At 44.6% G+C, this 21606-nt stretch overlaps 1 protein-coding gene across 2 annotated transcripts; it reads right to left on the bottom strand.

Annotated features, from left to right (window-relative positions):
* Nucleotides 1–3079: 3079 nt before the first annotated feature.
* On the bottom strand, nucleotides 3080–14723 carry LOC120670240 (phosphomannomutase/phosphoglucomutase-like). Of its 2 annotated transcripts, XM_039950313.1 has the most exons (18): nucleotides 14563–14723; nucleotides 12223–12438; nucleotides 11967–12033; nucleotides 10682–10865; nucleotides 9042–9094; nucleotides 8651–8739; nucleotides 7104–7340; nucleotides 6444–6508; nucleotides 5907–5967; nucleotides 5712–5829; nucleotides 5557–5638; nucleotides 5400–5472; nucleotides 5248–5309; nucleotides 5055–5150; nucleotides 4607–4761; nucleotides 3793–3889; nucleotides 3587–3664; nucleotides 3080–3502 (listed from the first exon to the last, which is right to left on the bottom strand). In XM_039950313.1, exons 1-18 carry the CDS (start codon nucleotides 14567–14569, stop codon nucleotides 3389–3391), a joined length of 1854 nt encoding a protein of 617 aa, XP_039806247.1. In that variant the 5' UTR covers nucleotides 14570–14723; the 3' UTR covers nucleotides 3080–3388. The 2 variants fall into 2 exon arrangements, with proteins under 2 accessions (XP_039806247.1, XP_039806253.1); XM_039950319.1 differs by lacking the exon at nucleotides 12223–12438 and having other exon boundaries at nucleotides 14563–14715.
* Nucleotides 14724–21606: the final 6883 nt, after the last annotated feature.

Here is a 21606-nt window from a genome sequence, read left to right as displayed (position 1 = left end):
TACATGTGTGGGGATTTGTGCAGTTCTTTTTTTTTACTTCTTTTTTCTTTGCAAATTGTTAAAGCAGGTTCTATTCAGTTTATTACCAATTCAATGTTGCCAGTTGGACAGGATTTAGAGTTTGCAAAGCAGAGCACTCAAGATATTTAAAATACCATACAGATGCAAAATTCGATAATTTTGGCTTGTCTGCCTGCTAAATATGAGTATAGTACTCACATGTTAGTTGTAACCATACTGAATTAGCCTTTAATTTCTGGAATTATGTTTCTGACCCATGTAGACTGAATTAAGGCTAGAGCTTGGAATGTTTGGTTTGTTACTAGTACTACATCTTACAAAAAATCGATTTTAACTTCAATTCTACATATGTTCTTCATTACTTAAATTTTTTATATTTTCTGTGCCGTCCTGCATTTTTGCATGTCAAGACATTACTTTCAGCTAGCATTTGGTAATCAATAGTACATGCTTAAAATGCATAAAGTAATCAATAGATTTGGTGAAATACAACACCATTCTTTAGTTTTTTATGAATGGCCCAGCAGCAATATTATTCTCCTTTCATATTTCTTGCATCAAGGCCCAACATTTGTACTTAACTAATCTATGTGGTCGTATTATTGAAGAATATCCCATATGTTCCATGCCTTTCTCGATCTCTTGCCTTTTCATAATGCATGGATAAGGTTATGCCATCACAAAAATAAACAAAAAAACAGGGTGGCAGCAGTTAGTCCCCTCATAATTTAAGCAGCAGCTCCTAACCAAAAACAAAAGAAAAGGAAGCATGATTGCTCCTTTTGTTGGCGCAGAGAGCCGCCCAACACCGACCTCCATCATCCTCACACTGACATCACGCTAGCTCATCCAGCTCCTCCAACGCCCGGGCCGGGCCCGCCACCAGCGCCATTTCGGCTCATCCTGTGGCCACGGTAGGCTCGGCTCATCCTAATGGAATCAGATCAGCTCGCCATCAGAGAGTAAACACAAAGGCAAAGAAGAGCTTATTAGCCGCACTGATGCGTCATGCGTGGCCTCTCTGAGTTGGGCAGCGCTGTCATGGCTAGCCGGTGGTTCAACCCCGTCCACAAAAGGGGCGGAAAAGTGAGCGCCCGGACAAAACAAAAACCTCTGTCACCACTCCGGCTGGAGATCATGGCAGTTTTCTGTATGAGCGTGTGGCGACCTGTTCTTGTCGATCAGGGAATGTTGATCCATGGCGAGTTCTGGTGAAAAGAGGCACGCTTGAGCTAGTGCGCCGACCAGAGGGTAGAATCTGAGGCGAATTCACATGCATGACCGGCGGGCCGGGAGAGAAAAGCTGTTGCCCGATTGGTTGGTCGATCACTAGCTTCATTGGATCCGAATCCGGCAGGTTGGTTGGTTGGGTTGAACAGCCCATGGTTTCCTTGCACCTGTTGCCAATCCGATGGATGAGAGCTGAACTGGAGTCTCCTCGGTTCATGCTGCTGTCCTGGCCCCTGGATGCCGGATGCTTGCTTGCTCCGTGTGCATCTACGTGGCGCACTCGTGTTCTTATGTGCTTGTTTGGTACAGTTGGGCACCGCCCTAACGTGCAATCGTACGGGAGTGCACACACCAGATTTCTAATTTAAGGATGTTGAAAATTTCTGTTCTGACAAACTAACTACATATAGGGATACTAAGGGCATGTGTTTGATTAGATGGTGTCCACATCTGACATTGTTATCAGGCATACCATATTGGCTTAATTAGGCAGTAGCTTGCATTGGTTTACTGCTACAATTGTGGCTTGGTACACTTTTCGATCAGCTGGAAAACTACTAAGCTTGCACTCCAATTGAGGCGGCATACAAGATCTACCTTCACTTTTTTTTCTGTTTATTTTTCGAAGTCATGCATGGCTAGTTAGCACGACCTGATCATTAATTCCATGCAAGGTATCATTTCCTCCGATCACTCTTGTCATTTGTAGCAGAATAAAGGAAAAAGTTGCTCTATCCTCACAAGAGGAAAGAAACCCCTGGCTTTTGTATCGGATGGTGGAGTTCTTCAAGTGGAGCAGTTAGAAGCTCGTGCGGTGCAGCGTGATGCATGACTCGGAGCTTTGTGTGTTTCCTGGCCGTCTTTAACCGCTTGTCTCTTCCAACGGATCCACTCATGTTAGTAAATCATCAGTTATGCCGCTGGTTAGCTTCTATGGTTCACTACCACAGAAAGGTACTGTGAATGTGATCCTGGAGGACACTATTATGCAACTCCTACAAATTCCTTTGCTTCCAACCAATGGCTCTAAACTCCAACCAAAAGAATTGTTAATCACAATGTTGCAGTGTAAGAGAGTTAGTTATTAGTCAAACGCAACTACTAATTTGCATTTGTGCAAGCCCTCCTAAATTTACTCGCTCAAAATTTACTCACCGAGACAAGTATACGAAAAAAAAGAACAAATAAAGAAAGAAATCTGGTCAAGAAACTTTCTTCGGTCTCATTGTTGAAAATGTCGGATAATTTAATCTTTACTTCTTTCGAATGATACTAGAATTCTTGCATTGATATGTGGTTCGCTTAAAACAAAACAAAACCAGTGGCTGAGGCCAGCAGTGGCGGGGCGGTGGACGTCAGGACGGCGCATGCCCCGCGTGGTGTCAACGTCAGATGCCACCATCCGCGGTCGGCGCATGCACGCACGGTCACTGTCACGCTGTCACATCACACCAAAAATGACAAAACGATCGTAACACATGCTCTTCTTTGCATTCCCGTGCGCCAAACATGACAAAATTTGCAAAAGTAGAGATTACTAGCCAAACCTCCTTGACCCATACTCTAGGTATGCTGCTACGGTATCCTACCAAGGCTTCGTCTAAAACGCTGAAATTTCTCAAAAATATTGCGATTGGGCGGTCTACATCTTGAAAGATAAAAGGAGAAGCATACTTAAAATGAAGCAATTGTAACGAAATTCAAACAGAACGTAAAAACTTGTAGGCATGGCACCACGGCGAAAATAAGCATTTTAGGCATGACACCCTCTCTCACATAGACATAGATCACAACCAGTAAACCAAACGTTAAGATAGGAGCCCACAACAAAGCAGCAAATGAGTGCTTCATCTAATCACAGTGAAACAGTTATTGACAGAGCAAGTAACATCTGGAAATTCATGGCCTCACAGCAAGCCTCCTGATCCTTATAAAACACACGCATCTTATTTTCAAGTATACACATGCCTCACCAGTGTAAATGTTCTTACTCAGATACCTGGATTAAACACGAAAAACTCATCTGAGGAAAGCCAAAAATTGAAACCCTATATTGACTGGTCAGGAATTTGTTCATTGTTGACAGAAACAAGCAAGCCTCCATGTGAAAGAAGCTCATGGAATGACGTCGATGTCCCTATGTTCCCTGCTGCACGAATTTGTTCAATGCCGTCACATCCAGTGCTGAGAATTCACTCACAGCAGCAAGCACCGCAAGCCCGAGCTTAATGGCATCATCCTTACTCGGTGCCTGTAGTATGGGCATATCACATTACAGTCAAATGGTAGATTTGCTACGTTGTAATGATTAAGAGAGGAAGGAAAGAGAGGCAACCTCAATGTTTAAGGGGAGGACAGGGTCATGGAGGGAGAGCCTCAACAGAAACCATCCACCATGCCCTGAAACTCTTACCTGCATAGTAGAATGGTTAAAACTGAGCATCAAGTAGAAAAAGCATAGCTAATTTTCAGAAGAAAGATAAGATGTATCAAGATCTCCACAAGAAAGTTTCATAAAAAAAGCAAAGAGTATTAACATACCCCTTCATAATTCTTGGGGGCTTTGTGGAGATTTGGATCTTTGTCAATAGCATTCTCTAAATGTCTCAAAACTGCTTCCCCATAATCACGGAAGGACCTGTAGAGATTAAATTATAATGTTTTAAAAATCTTCAAAGACATTTATATCATGGAAGATTGATACTGTATCATGGAAGGACCCATTGTGATAACATGTCAACCAAATGGAGTAAAACATTTAACAGAGTGACTGTGATCCATGTGTTTGTATTTTACTTATTTTACAGAAAAATCTCTACCAATCCTCATCTTACACTTATTTAGACTTGTGTAGCTAAATGCTATTGTACAATAGCCAAGAATAAAATGATATCAGCAGATTAATAGATATAAACTAATGACCAATGAGGGGGCATTGGAACATCTTTTTGAAGGCCAGGAACATGGGAACTTGAGTTCTCTTTTTCTCGAACGACGCAGGAGGGCTGCGCGCCATTTCATTTAAGATAGAAAAAAGGAATGAGTACAGAGGTTAGACAACCCCTGTACTCAGTACAATTCACACCACTAGGTCGAACCTTAAGTTCTCAATTTTAAGGATTGCTTGTTTGCCTATGGAAAATTCAAATGATATCAATCATCTTTCTTTCTTTTCATTTCCAGAAAAATTTCGCTGACTGCAGTTAACAAGACCATCTCATGTTATCCGAGCTAATGGATCGCTCATTCACATCACATATGTTTCTGTTTAAGTGCATAATACTTTTAAACTACTAGTATGAACAGATAATGTCTCATGGACAAAGGACCACAAGGCATTTGAGAGTTAACATACCCTCCTTTCAAATCTGCATGATTCTGATCAATCTTCAACCTTATCTCAACTGTCACAGCAGCTTCCACAAGGCCCTCAACCAAATCAGTCAAAACTTTACTGCCAATACTTGAATCCAGAGTTCTGGCAGCAGCAAGTTTATTCAAAAGTTTAACCTGAGGGGAAAAAGAGAAATTTTTAATCCCATATTCCCAAAAGATGGCCCATTTTTCCATAAAACCATGAAGCATAGCATGCCAGAATTTTTAAAACTACAAGGAGAAACTATCCTCACACATGTACAGATTAGAAAATGTGGTTGGTGCATATGAACTTCATGGGTTTAAATTTCATGACCCGGTAATACAAAAGACCACTTTCCACATGCATGAAATGTTGATGTGATTATCCATCATTCTGCCTTTATGCGGTTCGCAAAGTTCTAAGTGTAGTACAACAAGGTCCTTACCATAAGGTATGCTCCATCATCGAGCCAGTGGTTCTCTTTCAGCGCTCCATGGCCACTTGTTTCCATGGCCAAATGTGATTCCTCACCAATAGAATTCTGAAAATTTCCATATTATAAATCCCATTTTACTGATAGTTAAATTAGGAAAAAAAATCCAGGGACTAACTGAATTACATAGAAAGTGTAAACTAACCTGACGAATAGCCTCATCTATTACATTCTTGTACCCTCGCTTGAAACGGTGATGTTTCCCACCTTAAGAACAAAATAGATAACCAAATGACAAAATAGATAAGCAAATGACTACGTACTGAAAGAAAGCACCATACTATAAACATTGCATACCAAGTTTGTTTTCAATAAATACAGTCAGCCCATCTGAAGTCACACTATCTGTCACAACTGTAGTTCCTGGATGCTAGCACCAGAGCAATGATGTAGTTAGTGGCAAGCAATACAGTAGAACAAAATAAAACTGCAACTGGGAAGAAGAAAATCTTACTTCCTCAAGAACTATGGCAGCCATCAAAGCAATCAATCCGTTACGGTTCAACTCATGACCACTGGAGTCAACAGCAGCAGACCTGCAAAAGGCAAAGGGTTTAAGCTCTGACCGATTAGACATCAGCGGAACCCCAATGGCTAGCTATTTTGCACCTGTCAACATCTGTATCAAATATGATGCCTAAGTCTGCCTTGTTATCAAGAACTGCTTCTGTAATGGCGTTCATTGCAGTTTTGTCCTCAGGGTTCGGAATGTGATTGGGAAACAAGCCTGAATGTGTGATGTGTAGAAATGTGTGAAAGGCAAAAAGTATTATAATTACAATAAGAAAATAAATCAGCTATTACCATCAGGCTCCAGGAATTGGCTTCCAGTAGTGACAGCCCCTAATGGTTTGAGTACCTTATCCTGATCCAAAAAATGATAAATAAGCTCACAAACATTTTTCTTTTGTCAATAGCTAAGTGTTTCAGGAGTAACATTCTAAGTATTCAGTGGACAGTTTTGTAGTGTAAAGGGAAAATCAACCAAAGAAAATAGTGGACTTCAACTTGGGAGATTAACCTAGGTGGAGATTTAGAAATGGATCAACATTGAACAAAATGAAATTCTTTGCCGAACATTTGAAGGAAAATTTGATGCTAATATTAATTCTTCGCCGAATATTTGAAAGAAAAGCAGTTCCACCAAACGGGATTAGAAGAAAAGCAGTTATCCAAATAGATCCAAATAGAGCCTAATCAACATATTAAACTGCAGAGAGGTGAGTTTGAAGTATTTAATAATAGACTAATCAATCATTTGATTGAAAAAAGCAACTTAACAAATGAACTAAGGCTCAAAAATGTATGCTAGGGAACAACTTTGGCAGTATAAAACATTACCACAAAAAATCCACCAGCACCATTGCCTGCATCAACAACTATGTGCAGCCCCTCCAAAGGTTTTTCTATGGCCAAAGAAAGAAAAAAGCATAACCATCAGAAGTTGCTTCATATTAATGTTTCGTATTCAATCATTGCACAGCAGTTCACTATATATTTAATATTCAATCATTTCACAAAGTTCACTATATCCATCATCCTCATAGACAAAAACATGAAGAGATAATTCTGTTGTGTTTAAAGAAGTTTACAATATAAACAACCACATAAATGGTGATAATTGGTATCACATACATGAAAAATGGGATGGCTTCCACAAAATGTAAGGAGAATAACAAGTTATGGCAAATGATTTTCTACTGAGCAAATCACAATTATATAAGATAATATAAATTAAAACAACGAATTGGTATTGCCACAAACCGTAAGAGCTTGTTTAGATGGAAGGGTCTAAGGGGCTAAAAAAGTGCTACTTGAGTGATGCATAACTAATTGAAGTTTGTTTGAGCACACAAAAGCAAAACACTGTCATAAGTATCCAATATATTGCAGATATTATCAGTGAATATAAAAAATTAATGCATGTGTCGGACAAGAAATTGAACTGGGGACTAGTCTAGTAGTCAAAAATGAGTTTTAAACATAGCACATGAAAAGCACCTTTGCCTCCAGCAGATTTACGAACTGCTTGTACAAGATCAGAAGCATAAATTGACATGTAGTCCACACTATTCACAACTCCCCTAGAAGCATCCTCCTGTTCTCGCTGTTTACCATGTGCAGATTCCTCATATATTTCAGAAGCACGCTCCAGGATATCTTTGATATCAGCCTTATTTAACCCACCATCACTTGTAAAAAACTTGAGACCATTTCGATTGTAGGGAAGATGGCTCGCTGTATAGAACAATCGGAAAAACTTAGCTTTCCTGAATAATTGCCAACCATTTTGAGAAGTGGAAATGAAATAAACACTGTGGCTTGAACAGGAAGCCACAGAAAATGAGCACACATCCATGTGAGAAATTCCACAAAGAGACGCATAATTATGCGCATCCATAGGGGTGTAAATTGGTGACCCTCCAACCCTCTTTAGTTCAAATATTTGTACTACTTCAAAGTGAGATCCCGAATATTTGGACTAAAGAGGGTTGGAGGTGCACCTAAGGGTCACCAATTTGCACCCATATGCATCCATATAATCACAATATTATATATATAAAGAATAATAGAATAATCATGAAGCTACATATGAAGAACATCATTAATGTTGCATTTATCTCTCTTCTTCTCTATTGTCTATTCTAGTTTTTTAATCCAAAACTTTATTCTCCTGGCAAACAATAACATTTAGGGAATGTTTGGATTGCAGCGAAGGAATATAACAAGCAGGTGCTGAACTGAGGATTGGATAATCTAGGAAAATGACAAGTAATACAAGAATAATGCTCAGAACATGGATTTTTGCATCCCCAATAGGTGGGTCCCAAATAAAACGCCCAATCATAAACCAAATTGAAGCAATCAAAGTAGTCTTGCACTCGCAGATACTGCACCAAGGTTCAGCAGTGCATAATCATATCAGAAATGACTTCAAAGTGGCAAGTCCTAATAGCTGACAGAAATTAGAACTCATTAGGAGGGGGAGGTTAAATAGGACCTTTCCTGTGACCTAATAATGATACTGATTTCTGGTTTGATATGCAAGAAGGTAGCAACGAGTCAAACGACACATCTGACTAAGTTCTATATATATGCCTGAGTTAAATGAACTGGTATGCTTAAATCCGAAAATGGATAAAGTTATTTATTACCAAAATAGGAAATCAGAGACATTGAGGTCCCATCATTGTGCATACGCACAAAAACACACCCACGACATAGAGAAAGATATATAGATTTCCTCATAAACATCCACTCAAATATTGGCAGTTCTGAATGTAATCAGTCTTGTTTTTGTTCCATGCCACAATTCAAAAAACAAAAAAGTTGGCACATCAAACAAGTGTTGACCTCCCAGGTAGTCATGTTAGGAAATAACAATGACCAATCATGCTCAAACCAAATAATTGATACTCCGACGGAGGGGGAAAAATCATGTTAGTGACATAACTCATGTGGCAAGTTTGCATAACTTTGCAATGCCATTGCAATTTCGCATCTAGAAATTAGTTTTAAAATGGTCTATATAAGATTACTAACCATACCTGTTATCATTATGGCTCCATCAACAGGTAAATGATTTCTCTCATCTTCTGTAAGTGTACTGTTGAACATTGCAGGTGTCGAGGCCAATCTACACATATGAATAATCCACTGTCAGATTTTAATTATGTCCCCTTGTTTTAAGCCATTTATTAGGTAACAAAACTATGAAGAAAATACCAAAGCAGAGAAGCTACTAAAACCATTTTGCATGGCTAAAATTTAGCATTGTAGATTCCAAAGAACTGATGAGTGAAATTTATCAGGGAAAAGAATCCACATAACAAGGGAATTAAAGAGAAAAATATTCTGGGTGTCTAAATTTGAGTGGCTCTATGCAACGTAGAGAATCTTGCATAAAAATATTGTAATGTAACTAAAGATTCAACTTACCCAAACTGTAGGATATCATGTCCAGCCGCAGTGATTCCATGAGTAACTGCATTCTGACAACAATAACCTTTTAGTATCTATAATGGCACCCCAAAAAAATTAGGGCAAGTGTGTTGCTCAAACATCATAAACTTGTCAGATCTGAGTACTACTTGCTGCCAGGAAACAAATATTAGTCTGGTCGCTCTTGTCGCTTGATGAGTAAAAACTTGAATTGCGGGGGCTATGACGGCCACCGGTCATTGACTAAGAAGATGACCTTCTCACGCAGGCCAAGAAAACCCCCGAAACCGTGCCCCACCCTTACACAGGGGTGCAGTTGCCTGTACCGTAACCCGTGTGAGAACAGGCCGATACCTATTTTCCATATGCTTTGGCGTGTAGGCAGGTGAGTGGATTTTTTTTAACCCCAGCCTGAAATTCACTCCCACCAGGAGTCGAACCCAGAACTTGATGAGTGCTACTGAGGCCACCTAACCAATCCGGCTTGGCATCCGTTCGCGCTCGATGAGTAATGAACAGGAAAATTGTGGTAGAAGCTCTAGACAACCAAAAAAAAAGAAGGGTGAGTGACATTAGAGGACCCCTCTCCTTGAATGCATTGGAAGAGTACCTTCAGTTATGGGAGCTGTTAGAAGACATCCATCTCCAGAGATATCTATGACCACAATGCTTTTAGTTTCTGAAGTATATTCAAGTAAGCTTTCAGTTTCTGAAGTATATTCAAGTAAGCCAGCCTACAATGCTTTATTAGGTCCATTAGGTTTGCACCTCGGAAAAGTATTTTTGAAGTCATGGGCTTGAACACAGTGCAAATTTTTCATAAGGCTTGCCGTACTTACAGTTGTTACAGACAGATTGGCAAAGGGGCTGCCATGTCCGTCATCTAGCCCACTCTGATAACAACCTCGTGAAACTATCAACCATCTGTTGGCCTCCTATGTGGTTATAATGGAAGTATGGTTCAATGTATTCCAGATAATTGGCCTCCAGGCTCAAACTCCACAACCTGATGCCACTACCTTCTCTGGCTGGTGGAACCAGGCAATCAAGAGAGTGGATAAGGAGCACCAAAAGGGCCTCAATTTGTCGATCAATTTGGAGATTTGGAAACACCACAAGGACTGCGTTTTCAAAAATGCTACCCCAAGCGTATCCTTGGTGCGGACATTAGAAGAGGGAGCTCTATGGTGCACAGATGGGGCTTAGGACCTCCAGAGCCTTTTCTAGGGCCTGTGTCCTTACCTTTAGGTTGCCTCCTTGGTTCGAGTGCGGCACGTATACTCTCGGTGTTATAGGGTGTGCGTGGGTTTCGGATGTGTAGCCTGTGTTATTGACTTATTGTACTTTTGGTGCACACCTGAGGCTCAGGGCCTCCTGAACTAAATTATGTGCAGCTCTCCTGCGTTGTTCAAGAAAAAAAGATAGACACTATTCATTTATCACAGAAGAAGTAAGCTGTTACATGCAAAACATACAAGTAGTGAAAATTTCTACATGGTTATGGATGCTTGACATAACCCTGTAGGAGAAGTCCAAACTATACTAGAGGAAACAGGACTTTGGTATCCAATAAAAGCTTAAAACATTTGCAATTTTGGTTCATAAGATTAATTAAATGAACATAAGACAGGACCCACCTGCAATTTATGGGCAGAGATTCGTGAGTCATGTCCAACAGAGATTCTTAAACGTCTCAATCCATCTGCTTCCTTCTTGTTTAACAGCCACGCAGCAAAAGCTGCAGCTATAGCTTCAGTGGCAGGTTCCGTGAGGTTGACAGGCTCACCTTCAACCCCAGCAACAGCAACACCACGAATATCACTGCCACACAAAACAGCCTCACTAAAAGCATTTCATATATAAAACCTTACAGATATACTTAAAACAAACTAAGAACATCTTTGAAGTATTTCATTAATTGACCCTTTAGAATTGTTGACAAATGTTGTAGCCACTCCAACACAGCTGACTCGATACGCTATGATTATTTTTTAAGATAGTGAGAGCTATGGCATCAACTTTGTTCTACCATACTTCAGACTACAAAGGAACAATATCAGTTTACAATAATTGCATTACTCAAGAAACAATCATCAAAGGCCCATCAAATAGATCATGTGTAATCAGATGATTCTCATCTTTGGTCCATGGAATGAAAAAGTATCGCATTTGATGTTAGGATTTACAAAATCGCAAAAGGATAGATACAGAAACAGAAAAGCATAACGGATTTCAGTTGAAAGCACAGATTGCCCCTACTAAAGTGCTAAATAATTTAATTCATGTCAAAAGAGAAGCTGATCATAGCATAGGATAACATGCATCACATGTGGACATGTATTCCACATGCTAGCACATGTTTTCATCTATATGATTTCTACTAATCTAATGATCCTTGCAGGCAAAACTGAAAGAGACTTAACATCATATCACTGAATATATATGAAACTGTAACAACCTGCGGAAGAACAATGATTTATTAGTTATTACTCACATATATTTTATCCTTACCTTTTATACATATAGTTATAATTTTATAAGAAAATAGCACACAAAACTAAAAACAACTATATGAATTAACAGCCCAACAGCCCCTCCCCTTGCTAGTAATGCAAAATGCAAAAAAAAAAGGGAAGAACATGGGACTTCTGTCAAAACACCTATAGAGCCTGTTTTTTATATGAAGTATAATATCCTGCCTCTGCACCAGCTAAGGATGCATATAATCATTAAACTCACTAATATCTAAATAGGTGCACACCAGTGCTTGAACCATGTTGGGTGGAGCCATGCACCTGTAACTACACCACCATACAAATAGTGCTTTTGCAGCATTCAACCCTAATTTCTACTAATATATGTTTATAAAGTAAAATGAGACTATATCACTATAAGAGAACTAGATTCACAGAAAATGTATACCTGCCATTTTGAAGATTGAGAAAATCAACTTTCTCAGAGGAAGAGACATCACTGCCACCTTGAGCAGCTGCAATGAAGCTCCTGTAAGCAACTTTCCACACTTGGACATGCATGCATATTACACATTACTAATAACCGAAAATAAGAACCCAAGCTGTGATATGAGAATGATAATTAGACAATATCAAAATGAACCAGTGAAAAATTCTAATGCAATACTAGTGAACAATCTGATCAATGAGAGCCTAGAACACACCATTGCAGCTAACTGCTTTGTTGAAGCTAGTCCATGGTGTCGTTGTGGTATTTAACCATTTGGCTGAAGAATCAGCCACTGACAATCTACATTCCTGGAAGGAATGCATGCTGCGGGTAATGCAGAAACAAAAGCCACTGTGATATCTTGTACCATGCCTAGTCCGTGGGTGATGTTGTGCCAAGAATGCATTTTTTATGGTCTTCGCTGATAATGCTGCACAAATTGCCAAATCTATCAGATCTCCCTCTAGTGTTAATTTAAGACTTTGTATAAGATAATAGTTTGCTTCCATTCGTATCCAAATACCATGGATGGATGGCCTAAAATTTCTTCAGCAAAATGCAAATTGGTGTACCCTTTCTTTGTCAGATATCTTTTTTGTAAACTTGGGCACAAGGACTTGGGTAGTTAGGTACAAATGAGCTAATGTGCTTTTGGTTCATGCGACATGGGTGGAATGGTTCCCTTGAATATGCACAAATACAAACATGTTCTTTTACCAGAGGCGAATATGCTCACAATCTCTAGGACCAACCCCATGTGAAGGTTGAAGTGTTGATTTCGAATTGGCCATAATTGATCAACACAGAAAAGGGGCCTCATGTGGGGCCAAGGACCACACATGCACTAGTAGTTTAGTATAGATTTTGATTGCTTTCTTTGGGACTAGCAGATTATGTTGATCCCTTGTCCCACAATGCTCTGACATTACTGACATTACCCTATGAATAATGTTCTAACCACCTCAGAGCATTAGAAAGGTGCATTGCAAATACACAGTTACAGGTCTTCTAGTAAGGCACTGTCGTGGGATTTCTAGGGTACCCACAGCCGGGTGGCGGAACGCACCCGCCTATTCCCAGAGAGGGAGTACTCGGGAAGGTACTAGGCGATTGGGCTAATCTAGCTCTGAGTCAAGCACACAAGAACACACGATCTAGAGTGGTTCGGGCCGCCGGAGCGTAATACCCTACATCCACTGGGAGAGGTATTGATCTTGGTTGTGTATGAACCTATCCTCTGCCGGGTCTTGGCTTTCACCCAGCCTGAGTTTTCTTTCTAGCGGGCGCCCCCTTTTATAGACCAAGGGGTGCGGATACATAGGACGTTGGGGCCCCGACAAGTGGGCCCAACGTGACTGTGCAGCATACTGCGCAGAGTATTTAAATGGCTACAGTGGTTACGAATCTTTCCTCCGATATGCTTCCATCCCCTGCTGACCCTCTAAGGCTCTGACGAAGGGAGGTCTTCTCTTGTCCCGTCAGCAAGGTGCCCGTTGGGGGAGCGTAGCTTGCGGCGCGACCTGTTGAGGCTATTATGTAGGCGTCATAATGGGTGAAGCCGAGCCGTCGTGTCCATCTGTCATGGCAACCTGACAGGCACGGCGTGGGCGGCGCCATCGGCTCCACTACACGTCTTGGTAATACGCGATCAATAGTGTCCCCTGGTCAAAGGATCGCCTCGGCTTCTGCTATATTAATGCGGACGTCCACCTACCGCGATGAATGCAGTGGTAGGTGAACCCTTGTAGACCAAGCGGCCTTATATACGTGTCTGTGCTTGCAGACACGTGGCAGCTCCGGACCTCCCCCGGGGCGGGGTGTCAATTCCTTCCCTTAGCGAGGTGTCCGGTTACTATACAAGGGGGTCCGGGACCCCATGGGGGGTCCGGGACCCCGCGGGGGTCCGGGCCTCCACGGGAGGTCCGGAGCCTCCGGCTGTTCGGGCTGAGCGCCTGCTTCTTCCGGAACACGTGGTGCTCCCGGACCTTTCCCAACCAGAGGACGGATCCGGGACCGTTGATGGGTGAACAGGGCTTCCGGACCGCAGGGGTTCGGCTGCTGGACGTAGTTAAGGATAACTACAAAGCTCTTCTTGCCTAAACACAGCAAGAGGGGGTACCCCAGTCCTGGGGTACCGACAGGCACCATCCTGAAATCTTTCCTTTAAACAAAATTACAACCTTTAAACAAAATTACAACACAAAAGGATGGAACAGGCAAGAGTGATGTTCAAATCAGATACATTTTGGGTTCACTTTCAAACACTCCCCTAATTTCCCGAAACATTTTGGTTTCACTTTCAAACAGTCCCCTAATTCCCCATACACAGTGAGTCGAGGGACATCCCTGTGCCCCCCTATTCAGCTACGATATCTGAAGCCCACGCTCGTACCCTTCCCGAAGCTTTCGGGGCCTTACTGACAAGCCAGCCTATCCACGGGGTTGGGGTTCGCCTACCAATCGATTCGATCGAAAGAGCTGCACAGCAGCACGGATTGGAGAAGGGCGAGCGGAGGGGTGGGGGCGGAGGATCAGGAGGAGGCGATGGACTGACCTGCCATGGCTGCGCGCGCGTGCTGGTGCGGGTGCTGGAGGCGGAGGCGGCTTCGGCTTGAAGATCACTGGGGCGGTGAGCACGAGGAAAAGAGGAGCAGCGGTGGAGGGATCTCGAATAATATGTGGGGAGGAAGTCTACGTCACGCTCCGAATATTTGACTCCCCCAATTCCGCAAAATTATTTACTTAACCACTGTCTAATTTTGCATAGCGGTTTTTATCCGCATAGCATGCGGAGTTGCAAGAAAATACGGTTGATGCACCCTTAGCTGCGTCTCTAATTCTTTTTATTTCAAAATTTTTGCTACTTCAAAATAAGATTCTATTTTAAAAAAATAGTACAAAATGGTGAACTAAAAAAATTAGAAGTTCACCTAAGAGCATCTCTAGTAAAAGCCCTCCTACTCAAGTCCCTACTTTTAATGAAGAGATTGAGAGAAAAAAAATCATCTCGAGCAGAGTTTCTATTCGGATTCCTAGGGTAGGGAGGCACCCAAATCCCCCCTCCAGGCTCCTTCTCCCACGGGTGGGTAGGGAGGCCCCTACTCCCTCGCCGTATGCGCTATGCCTTCCTCCGCATGTTGCTCCGCGACACCGCCGGGGGACAGGACCGACATCACCCCCTACTGCTCCACGCCGCCACTGGGGGACGAGATATATAGGTGGCGCTGCCCTTGCTGCTCCACACCGCAGCTGGGGCCACAGGACCGGTTGTCACAGAACAGTCCTAATAATACCAATCAAGTGCAATAATTGACACTTAACCTCAAACCAGAATTACTGCACTCAACCAGTACATTCAGACCGTCTGCTATAATCAGGATCGATTACACAGGAACTCTCGCCAAAAAACGAGCACAGATGATTACCGGCAATAAAAGCGTCCAAAACCTTTTACAAACCGAGATTAAAACAGAAGAACCAACTTAAACTACAACAAGTGTTTACAAGTCAGTTTTACAATTCAAACCTCAGAGTTCAAACGCAGCGGAAAGTAAATTAAAGTTCAAAACAAGCTTCAAATTATAGTACGATAACCAACGTCGCAGACAAAGACGAGCGTCACACCTTGCCCACCGATGTGAGGCTCACCTGCCCGAACTTCATGGAGAAGACGGGACCCACTCGACCGACTAACCCGGAGGAAGTGGTTGACCGATCCACGAGGCGCAGATCTCTTCGGAGTCCTCCGGAACGCAACCTGCTAAAATATATATGGCAACAACAAGCCTGAGTATTCTAATACTCAGCAATACTTACCCGTCCATGGGTATACTTAGCCCAATAACTAGACATGAAAAGTTTTTTGGCTCTGGAGTTTGTTTTGCTGAAAAGCTACTAATATTGAATCCTTACTTTCAATATTTTAGCGCCAATTGAGTTGACCGCTATAACTTAGGTTTGCCTAGTACTCTAGAGCATACATGGTTGATCATATTATCTTTTCAGATTACCACAACCAACATTCTTAGTTCAAACTCATTCCACTTCTTTACTACGATATGACAGAGAGATCAAGGTTCTCATATCCGCGAGTCACGGCGAATCGATTCGATTTAACCTTGCAAGGTGGACCTAACCAACACGGCACGTATATGCCCCGTCGGGCTATACACGCCAACCCTTCACATATGCACACCGAATAGGCGAACTGCCCTGCGACCCGGGACTGCTAGCCCCACCGATACCAACGAAGGGTCACCCATGAGTTTGTATACTAGCTCCACTGGTGAAGACAGTATCAAGTCCGCCTACCGGTGCACATATGGTACTGAGCTTACCGGTTTCGACTACCTCCTACTCCCGGCATGCGGTTAGTACTGTTCAATCCTCGATCAGTAGTGCCAACAACGGTACGGTCCTCAATCGACACAGGCGGAGGCTTACTTTCCATAACTTCCATATCCATAACCAATCCATCTCCGCCCGGTCTCCATTTTTCCGATCTTTTTCTCAAGGATTCCATCTCCAACAACTTTTCCATAAGCAACAAGACCTATCTCTCGCGAGTGACAGAAATCACTCGACTTCTACCGGATTTACTTAAGCATAGCAGTACTAGCGATACCTGAACTAGTAGAGACACTGGGTAGCCAAGATTATGCATCTATGGTTCCAATCAATTCCTTGAACGTAAATGCACAATACTTTAATAGAACATGGAGTAATTAAAAATAAGGGTCATGCTCCGGGGCTTGCCTTGCCAGTCAGCAGGGTTAGTGGCTTCTTCGGGAGTGTGCTCGACTGCGTCCTCCTGCTGTTCTCCTGCTTGCGGCTCCTGGACCGGCTCGGCGATCAGCTCGCAGGCGACTTCGGTTTCCGCGTCTATACGATCAAAAATATGCCATGCATGAGACTCATGAAAAGATGCAAGGCAATGCAGTCAACATACAAGAATGCAGGGATAAAACGATAACAACAGCCCTAACTACGGTTCAAAAGGGATGGTTCAGCGCTGGCATGAATTCCTGGCCCAAAAGTCTTTTAGCCTGCAGTGTTTCCTTTAAAACAACTACTATTAAACTCGCTTAGAGTAGCATGGATTAAAACATAAGCTTGCTTTGTTGAGGTTACACATGCATCAAACAATTAACTAACAACATTTGTTGACGATCGAGAGTAGTCATTTTAACCCTAGAAAAGAAATTAAACAACAACAGATCCACGCACAAGCACACAGGCTATGCACCTGGAAATTTTTCAGTGGACTACACATACAAAGAGTAAGCTACCGTAAAATTTCCAGGATTTTTAGACGAACAGAACAACCGATACAAAATGGCTTAGCTTAAACACAAACCATAAATTTAGCAGGGGCAAAAGTGACATTTCACGTGCATGAGTATTTTTCTTCTAAAAATCTTGATTTTAAAAACCTAACAAAATTTAGTTTGCATTTTAAGGATTTTTCTGCATTTTTCTAACAATTATCAAACTTTCAGCTGAAATAACAAAAACAAAAACAAAAACTACCCTAACCATCTCCCTCTCCCTGACAGCGGGCCCCACCCGTCAGTGAATAAAGAGAGAGACAGAGGGGGGGCGCTCTCCCCTGCTCTGCTCTGCCGCTTGCCCCGGCCGCACACCGGCGGCGCGCGCCAGCACGCGCGGCGGCCGTGGACCGGCCCGGCCGGCGGGGCAGCGCGGGCGGGCCCACGCGCAGGGGACAGCGCAGGCGCGGCCGAGCAGAGGCACGCGCGGGGGCGGCCCAGGACGCACGTGGGCGGCGACGGCAAGGCAGGGCGACGGCGGCGGCTGCGCAGGGGCGCGCGCGGCGGCGCGGCAGTCCGGCCTGGCCGTGGCCAGCCGGCGGCGGAGGTGGGGCGCGCGCGCGGCTAGGGGCCCAGGCGATCCCCGGAAGCGAGGCGGCGTCGCGCGAGACCGCGCCGAGGCGGCCCGCGGCGGGCGCAGCGGCGCCATGGCGCCCGCGGCGGCGTTCCGCCGGCGACGGTGAGGGATTTGCGCGGGGAAAAGGATGGGGAGGAGGAGTAAGGCATGGGGAAACTCACTGCGACCTTCAATCGGCCTGAGGAAGGACGGAGGGTGGACATCGACGAGTGGGGTGGAGCTCCAAGGTTAGGGTTAATGGCGGCTGGCCGTTGCGGGTGCGATTCCGGCCGAGGAACTGCGAATTCGGGCTCGGGGTAGGGCGCTGGAGGTGCGTGGTGAAGCGAGGAGGGTTCGGGTGTGGGGAATCGAGAGGGGGCGGCGAGCTTGGCCGGCACGAACGTCGGCGGCGAGCGGCGGCTTGCTCTGCTCCACTGTGTGCTCCGCACGGGAAAAGGAAGGGGAACGGAGAAGCGAAGATGGATTTGGCGATCGACGCGGCAGCAGGGGCGCTTAAGCGGTGAGGTGCTCGCCGGCGTGACGCGTGGCGACGCGGACGTCGAGATCGGCGGCACTGACCAACCGGGGAGGCACAGTACCGAGTTGAACTCGTTTGAGATGATTTTGATCAAAGTTTGACTGCCGAAAACTCCAAATTTCATATGGAAACTTGGAATTTGACCAAAATAAAGGTTGTAGAGGAAGAGAAGATGTACAACTTTCGTTTTGGGCGGAAGTTGATTTGGAGCTCGGGTCAACGAGAAAAACATCGTCGAACACGGCTAAAATCAATGCTTACCGCGCGATCTCGATTAACGCCAACGATGAGCTTAAGTCCATAATTAGCGGTTTAAGCACATGATTAGCATCGCAATTAACACTGGGGTGTTACACCGGTGGTGCCCTCCTAAGCTCTTGCTGCTCGCCTCCGCCTCCGACGCCGACGGACGCCTCCGACGCCGACGGTGTCCGCTTCCGCATAGTCTGCGCGGCATGGGCTGCCCTTGCTCCTTTGCGCCAGAGGCGGCGCCTTCCCCGCCGTCGTGACCTCCAGATCTGCCGGCTCCTTCGGCGCAAGAGAGCAAGGGAGGGACCGCCGAGTGGGGCAACGCACGGCTGGGCGGAAGCGTGGAGGGGAGCGGCGGCAACCGGTTCGAGGAGAGCTGTGCCGTCGGATGGGCGGAGGAGGAGGAGGACAGTCGTGGAGGAACCTCATCTTCTAGGCTGGGCGGCAGTGACCACGACTTTAGGTGGTTTGGCGGCGGCGGCACCAGGGGCTCAAGGTGGTGCGGCGGCAACGCGGCCAGGCGCTTCGCCCGCGAATCTGACGTGGCTGCCATTGCCGCCCGTCCTCATACATGGGTGCGGGCGTACGGGAAAAAAGAAAATAAAATAAAAAACATAATAATATGCTGACATGTGGGTCCCATAAAGTAGGAGCTGAAAAGTAGGGTCTATCATTAGAGTTGATACTGAAAAATAGCTCCCCAGAAAGTAGGAAAAGCCCCTAGTTAAAAAGTAAGGACCCTGAAGTAGGGGCTATTGCTGGAGCTGCTCTAAGGGTCACCCATTTACACCCCTCGATGAAAACGTTGAACTTGTCGACATGTGAAACCCATATGTAAGGTAGTTCTTCTCTTCTACCTTATTCCTCTTCTTCCTTTCTTCTTGAGCTTGGCCGCGGTAGTGCCATTGCATTGAGAGAGGTCGATGGCCTTCAGCCTCAGGTACGCCTCCACTAGCACTTCCAACCTGCGTCGCTTGAGCCCGCTTGCACGCGTACCTGCCACACTTCCAACTTGCCACCCATGTCACTACCACCACAGACCAGAAAGCAGCAGCGCAATGGTGAGGGAGATGTTGTTGACCCCACACACATGGAGAGGTTGAGCACGACGAGGGCCTAGAAGGTGCATATGACCCTCTGCTCCTTTCTTCCCCTCCCCTTACCCCCAATGGGCGCTCACCTGACCTCTCTCACATTCCCAACCCAGCACCTCCACGCCCAAGCGTAGTGCGAGCAACCGCGTTACCTTGTTGGCCTGCCCTAGCCACCTTCTCTGACTCCGAGCTGAATGCTTCGCTACCGCCGAGTTTGGGCACCATGGGGCGCCTAGCGGCCTACTTGAAGCTATGCCTCCTCGCCATCCTCGCAGAAGCGGCTACCTCAGTGTCACTATTGGCACGTCGTCCTGCCATCCCCAGCTCTTCATCCACCATCTCTGTGTCGCCTTTGGCACACCACCTACCACCGCCGACTCTTCATTCACGGCTCTTTCCCCACTGTCTCGGTGCCGCCATCGGCACGCTGCCCTGCGAGCTCACCTTGGCGACGGCGCAAGTGCACACACCCATCACAGGCCTTCTCGGCTGCCTGTGGCGCTTCCCCACCTATGTCATCTAGCCAAGGTGAGCGGCCAGGGGAGAAAGGCTGGAGAGGAGGAGGAGAAGAGAAGGAATAAGACCTTCTCACTTACAAGTGGACCCCACATTTCAGCCAGTCCAAGTCAGTGTTTTGATCCAATTCAGCATGCCACATAGCTAAAATCACTATGCTAAATCAGATAGAGGGTTAAGTAAACGGTTTGTGAAGATGGAGGGGGTCAAATATCTGGTAGTTTGGGTTAAAAGTAATCCAACCGCAATAGTTGGGAGAGAGGTTACGTAGACTTCTTCCAATCTATGAGGGTGGAGGTGCAGCCGATGGCCGGTGGAAGATGCTGAGGTATATTTGTTTTTTTAGATTACACAGTACCCCCTCCTTCCATGTTTATAAGGCACGCACACTTATCAAGATTCAAACTTTGCTATCTTTAACCAATAATTTAACTATTAATCTTTTATTTTTAGAATGTAAACTTTATATGATTGGATTCGTAATTAAATATCTTTTACCATGATTATAAGTTTATGACCATAAATAATATAATATATAATAAATGAATGATCAAAGTGTTATTTCCAAGACCTTTCCATGTTTATGCTTTATAAACGTGGAAGGAGGGAGTACAACTCAGACACTTACATCGCACGCACACCCACTTCTATGAACACACGTACACATCTTCGAAGACCGAGCCGTCAAATTCTCGAGATTGATGAAGTGACCACAGACGTCTCGCTGTCGACGGAAACATCACCTGAAAGCACAAACACCATTAAATTCTAGAAAATTCACTCCCACTAAGGTTCCTGTAATCTCTTGGAATATATTTGATGAAAGTTCATGCGCCTCCTCACGGGCTCGGCCCAATCCACTTCTCAAGGGAATCATGGCCCGATCAGGAGAAATCTCGGCCTAGCCAAGCCCAGCCCAGCCCCTGCGATCTCTGTCTCGTGCTCTCTCTGGGCAGTGGCTTTGTGCGCAGTCATTGAAAGTTTCCCCACATGTGTGCTTGAAAATTGGAACATTTTTCCAACAAAATGTGGTAATGCTTGGCCACGGTTGTACGGACGCTTCACCTAGGCCCATGCCCTCCGATCCTACTTCAGTCCCGTGCACGCATTTCGCTCCCATCGACTGCGCATCGTTATCATACTTCCCACACTCATTCCGTCCACATCATTTCATCTGCTAATACCATCTCTACACCGGCTAAAAAAAAAATTAAACGCCGTCTCTAGCTAGTCTCTACAATGACGCAGTAAGACTCCACCTCAATCCATCCATCACATGCGTCCAGTTCAAGTGTGAGGCCAGAGTTGAGAGCTCCGC

Source organism: Panicum virgatum, chromosome 2K, assembly GCF_016808335.1.
Source record: "Panicum virgatum strain AP13 chromosome 2K, P.virgatum_v5, whole genome shotgun sequence".
Classification (NCBI taxonomy): Eukaryota; Viridiplantae; Streptophyta; class Magnoliopsida; order Poales; family Poaceae; genus Panicum; species Panicum virgatum.
The sequence above is the reverse complement of the archived record's forward strand: the minus strand, read 5'-3'. Positions and strand labels throughout refer to the sequence as shown.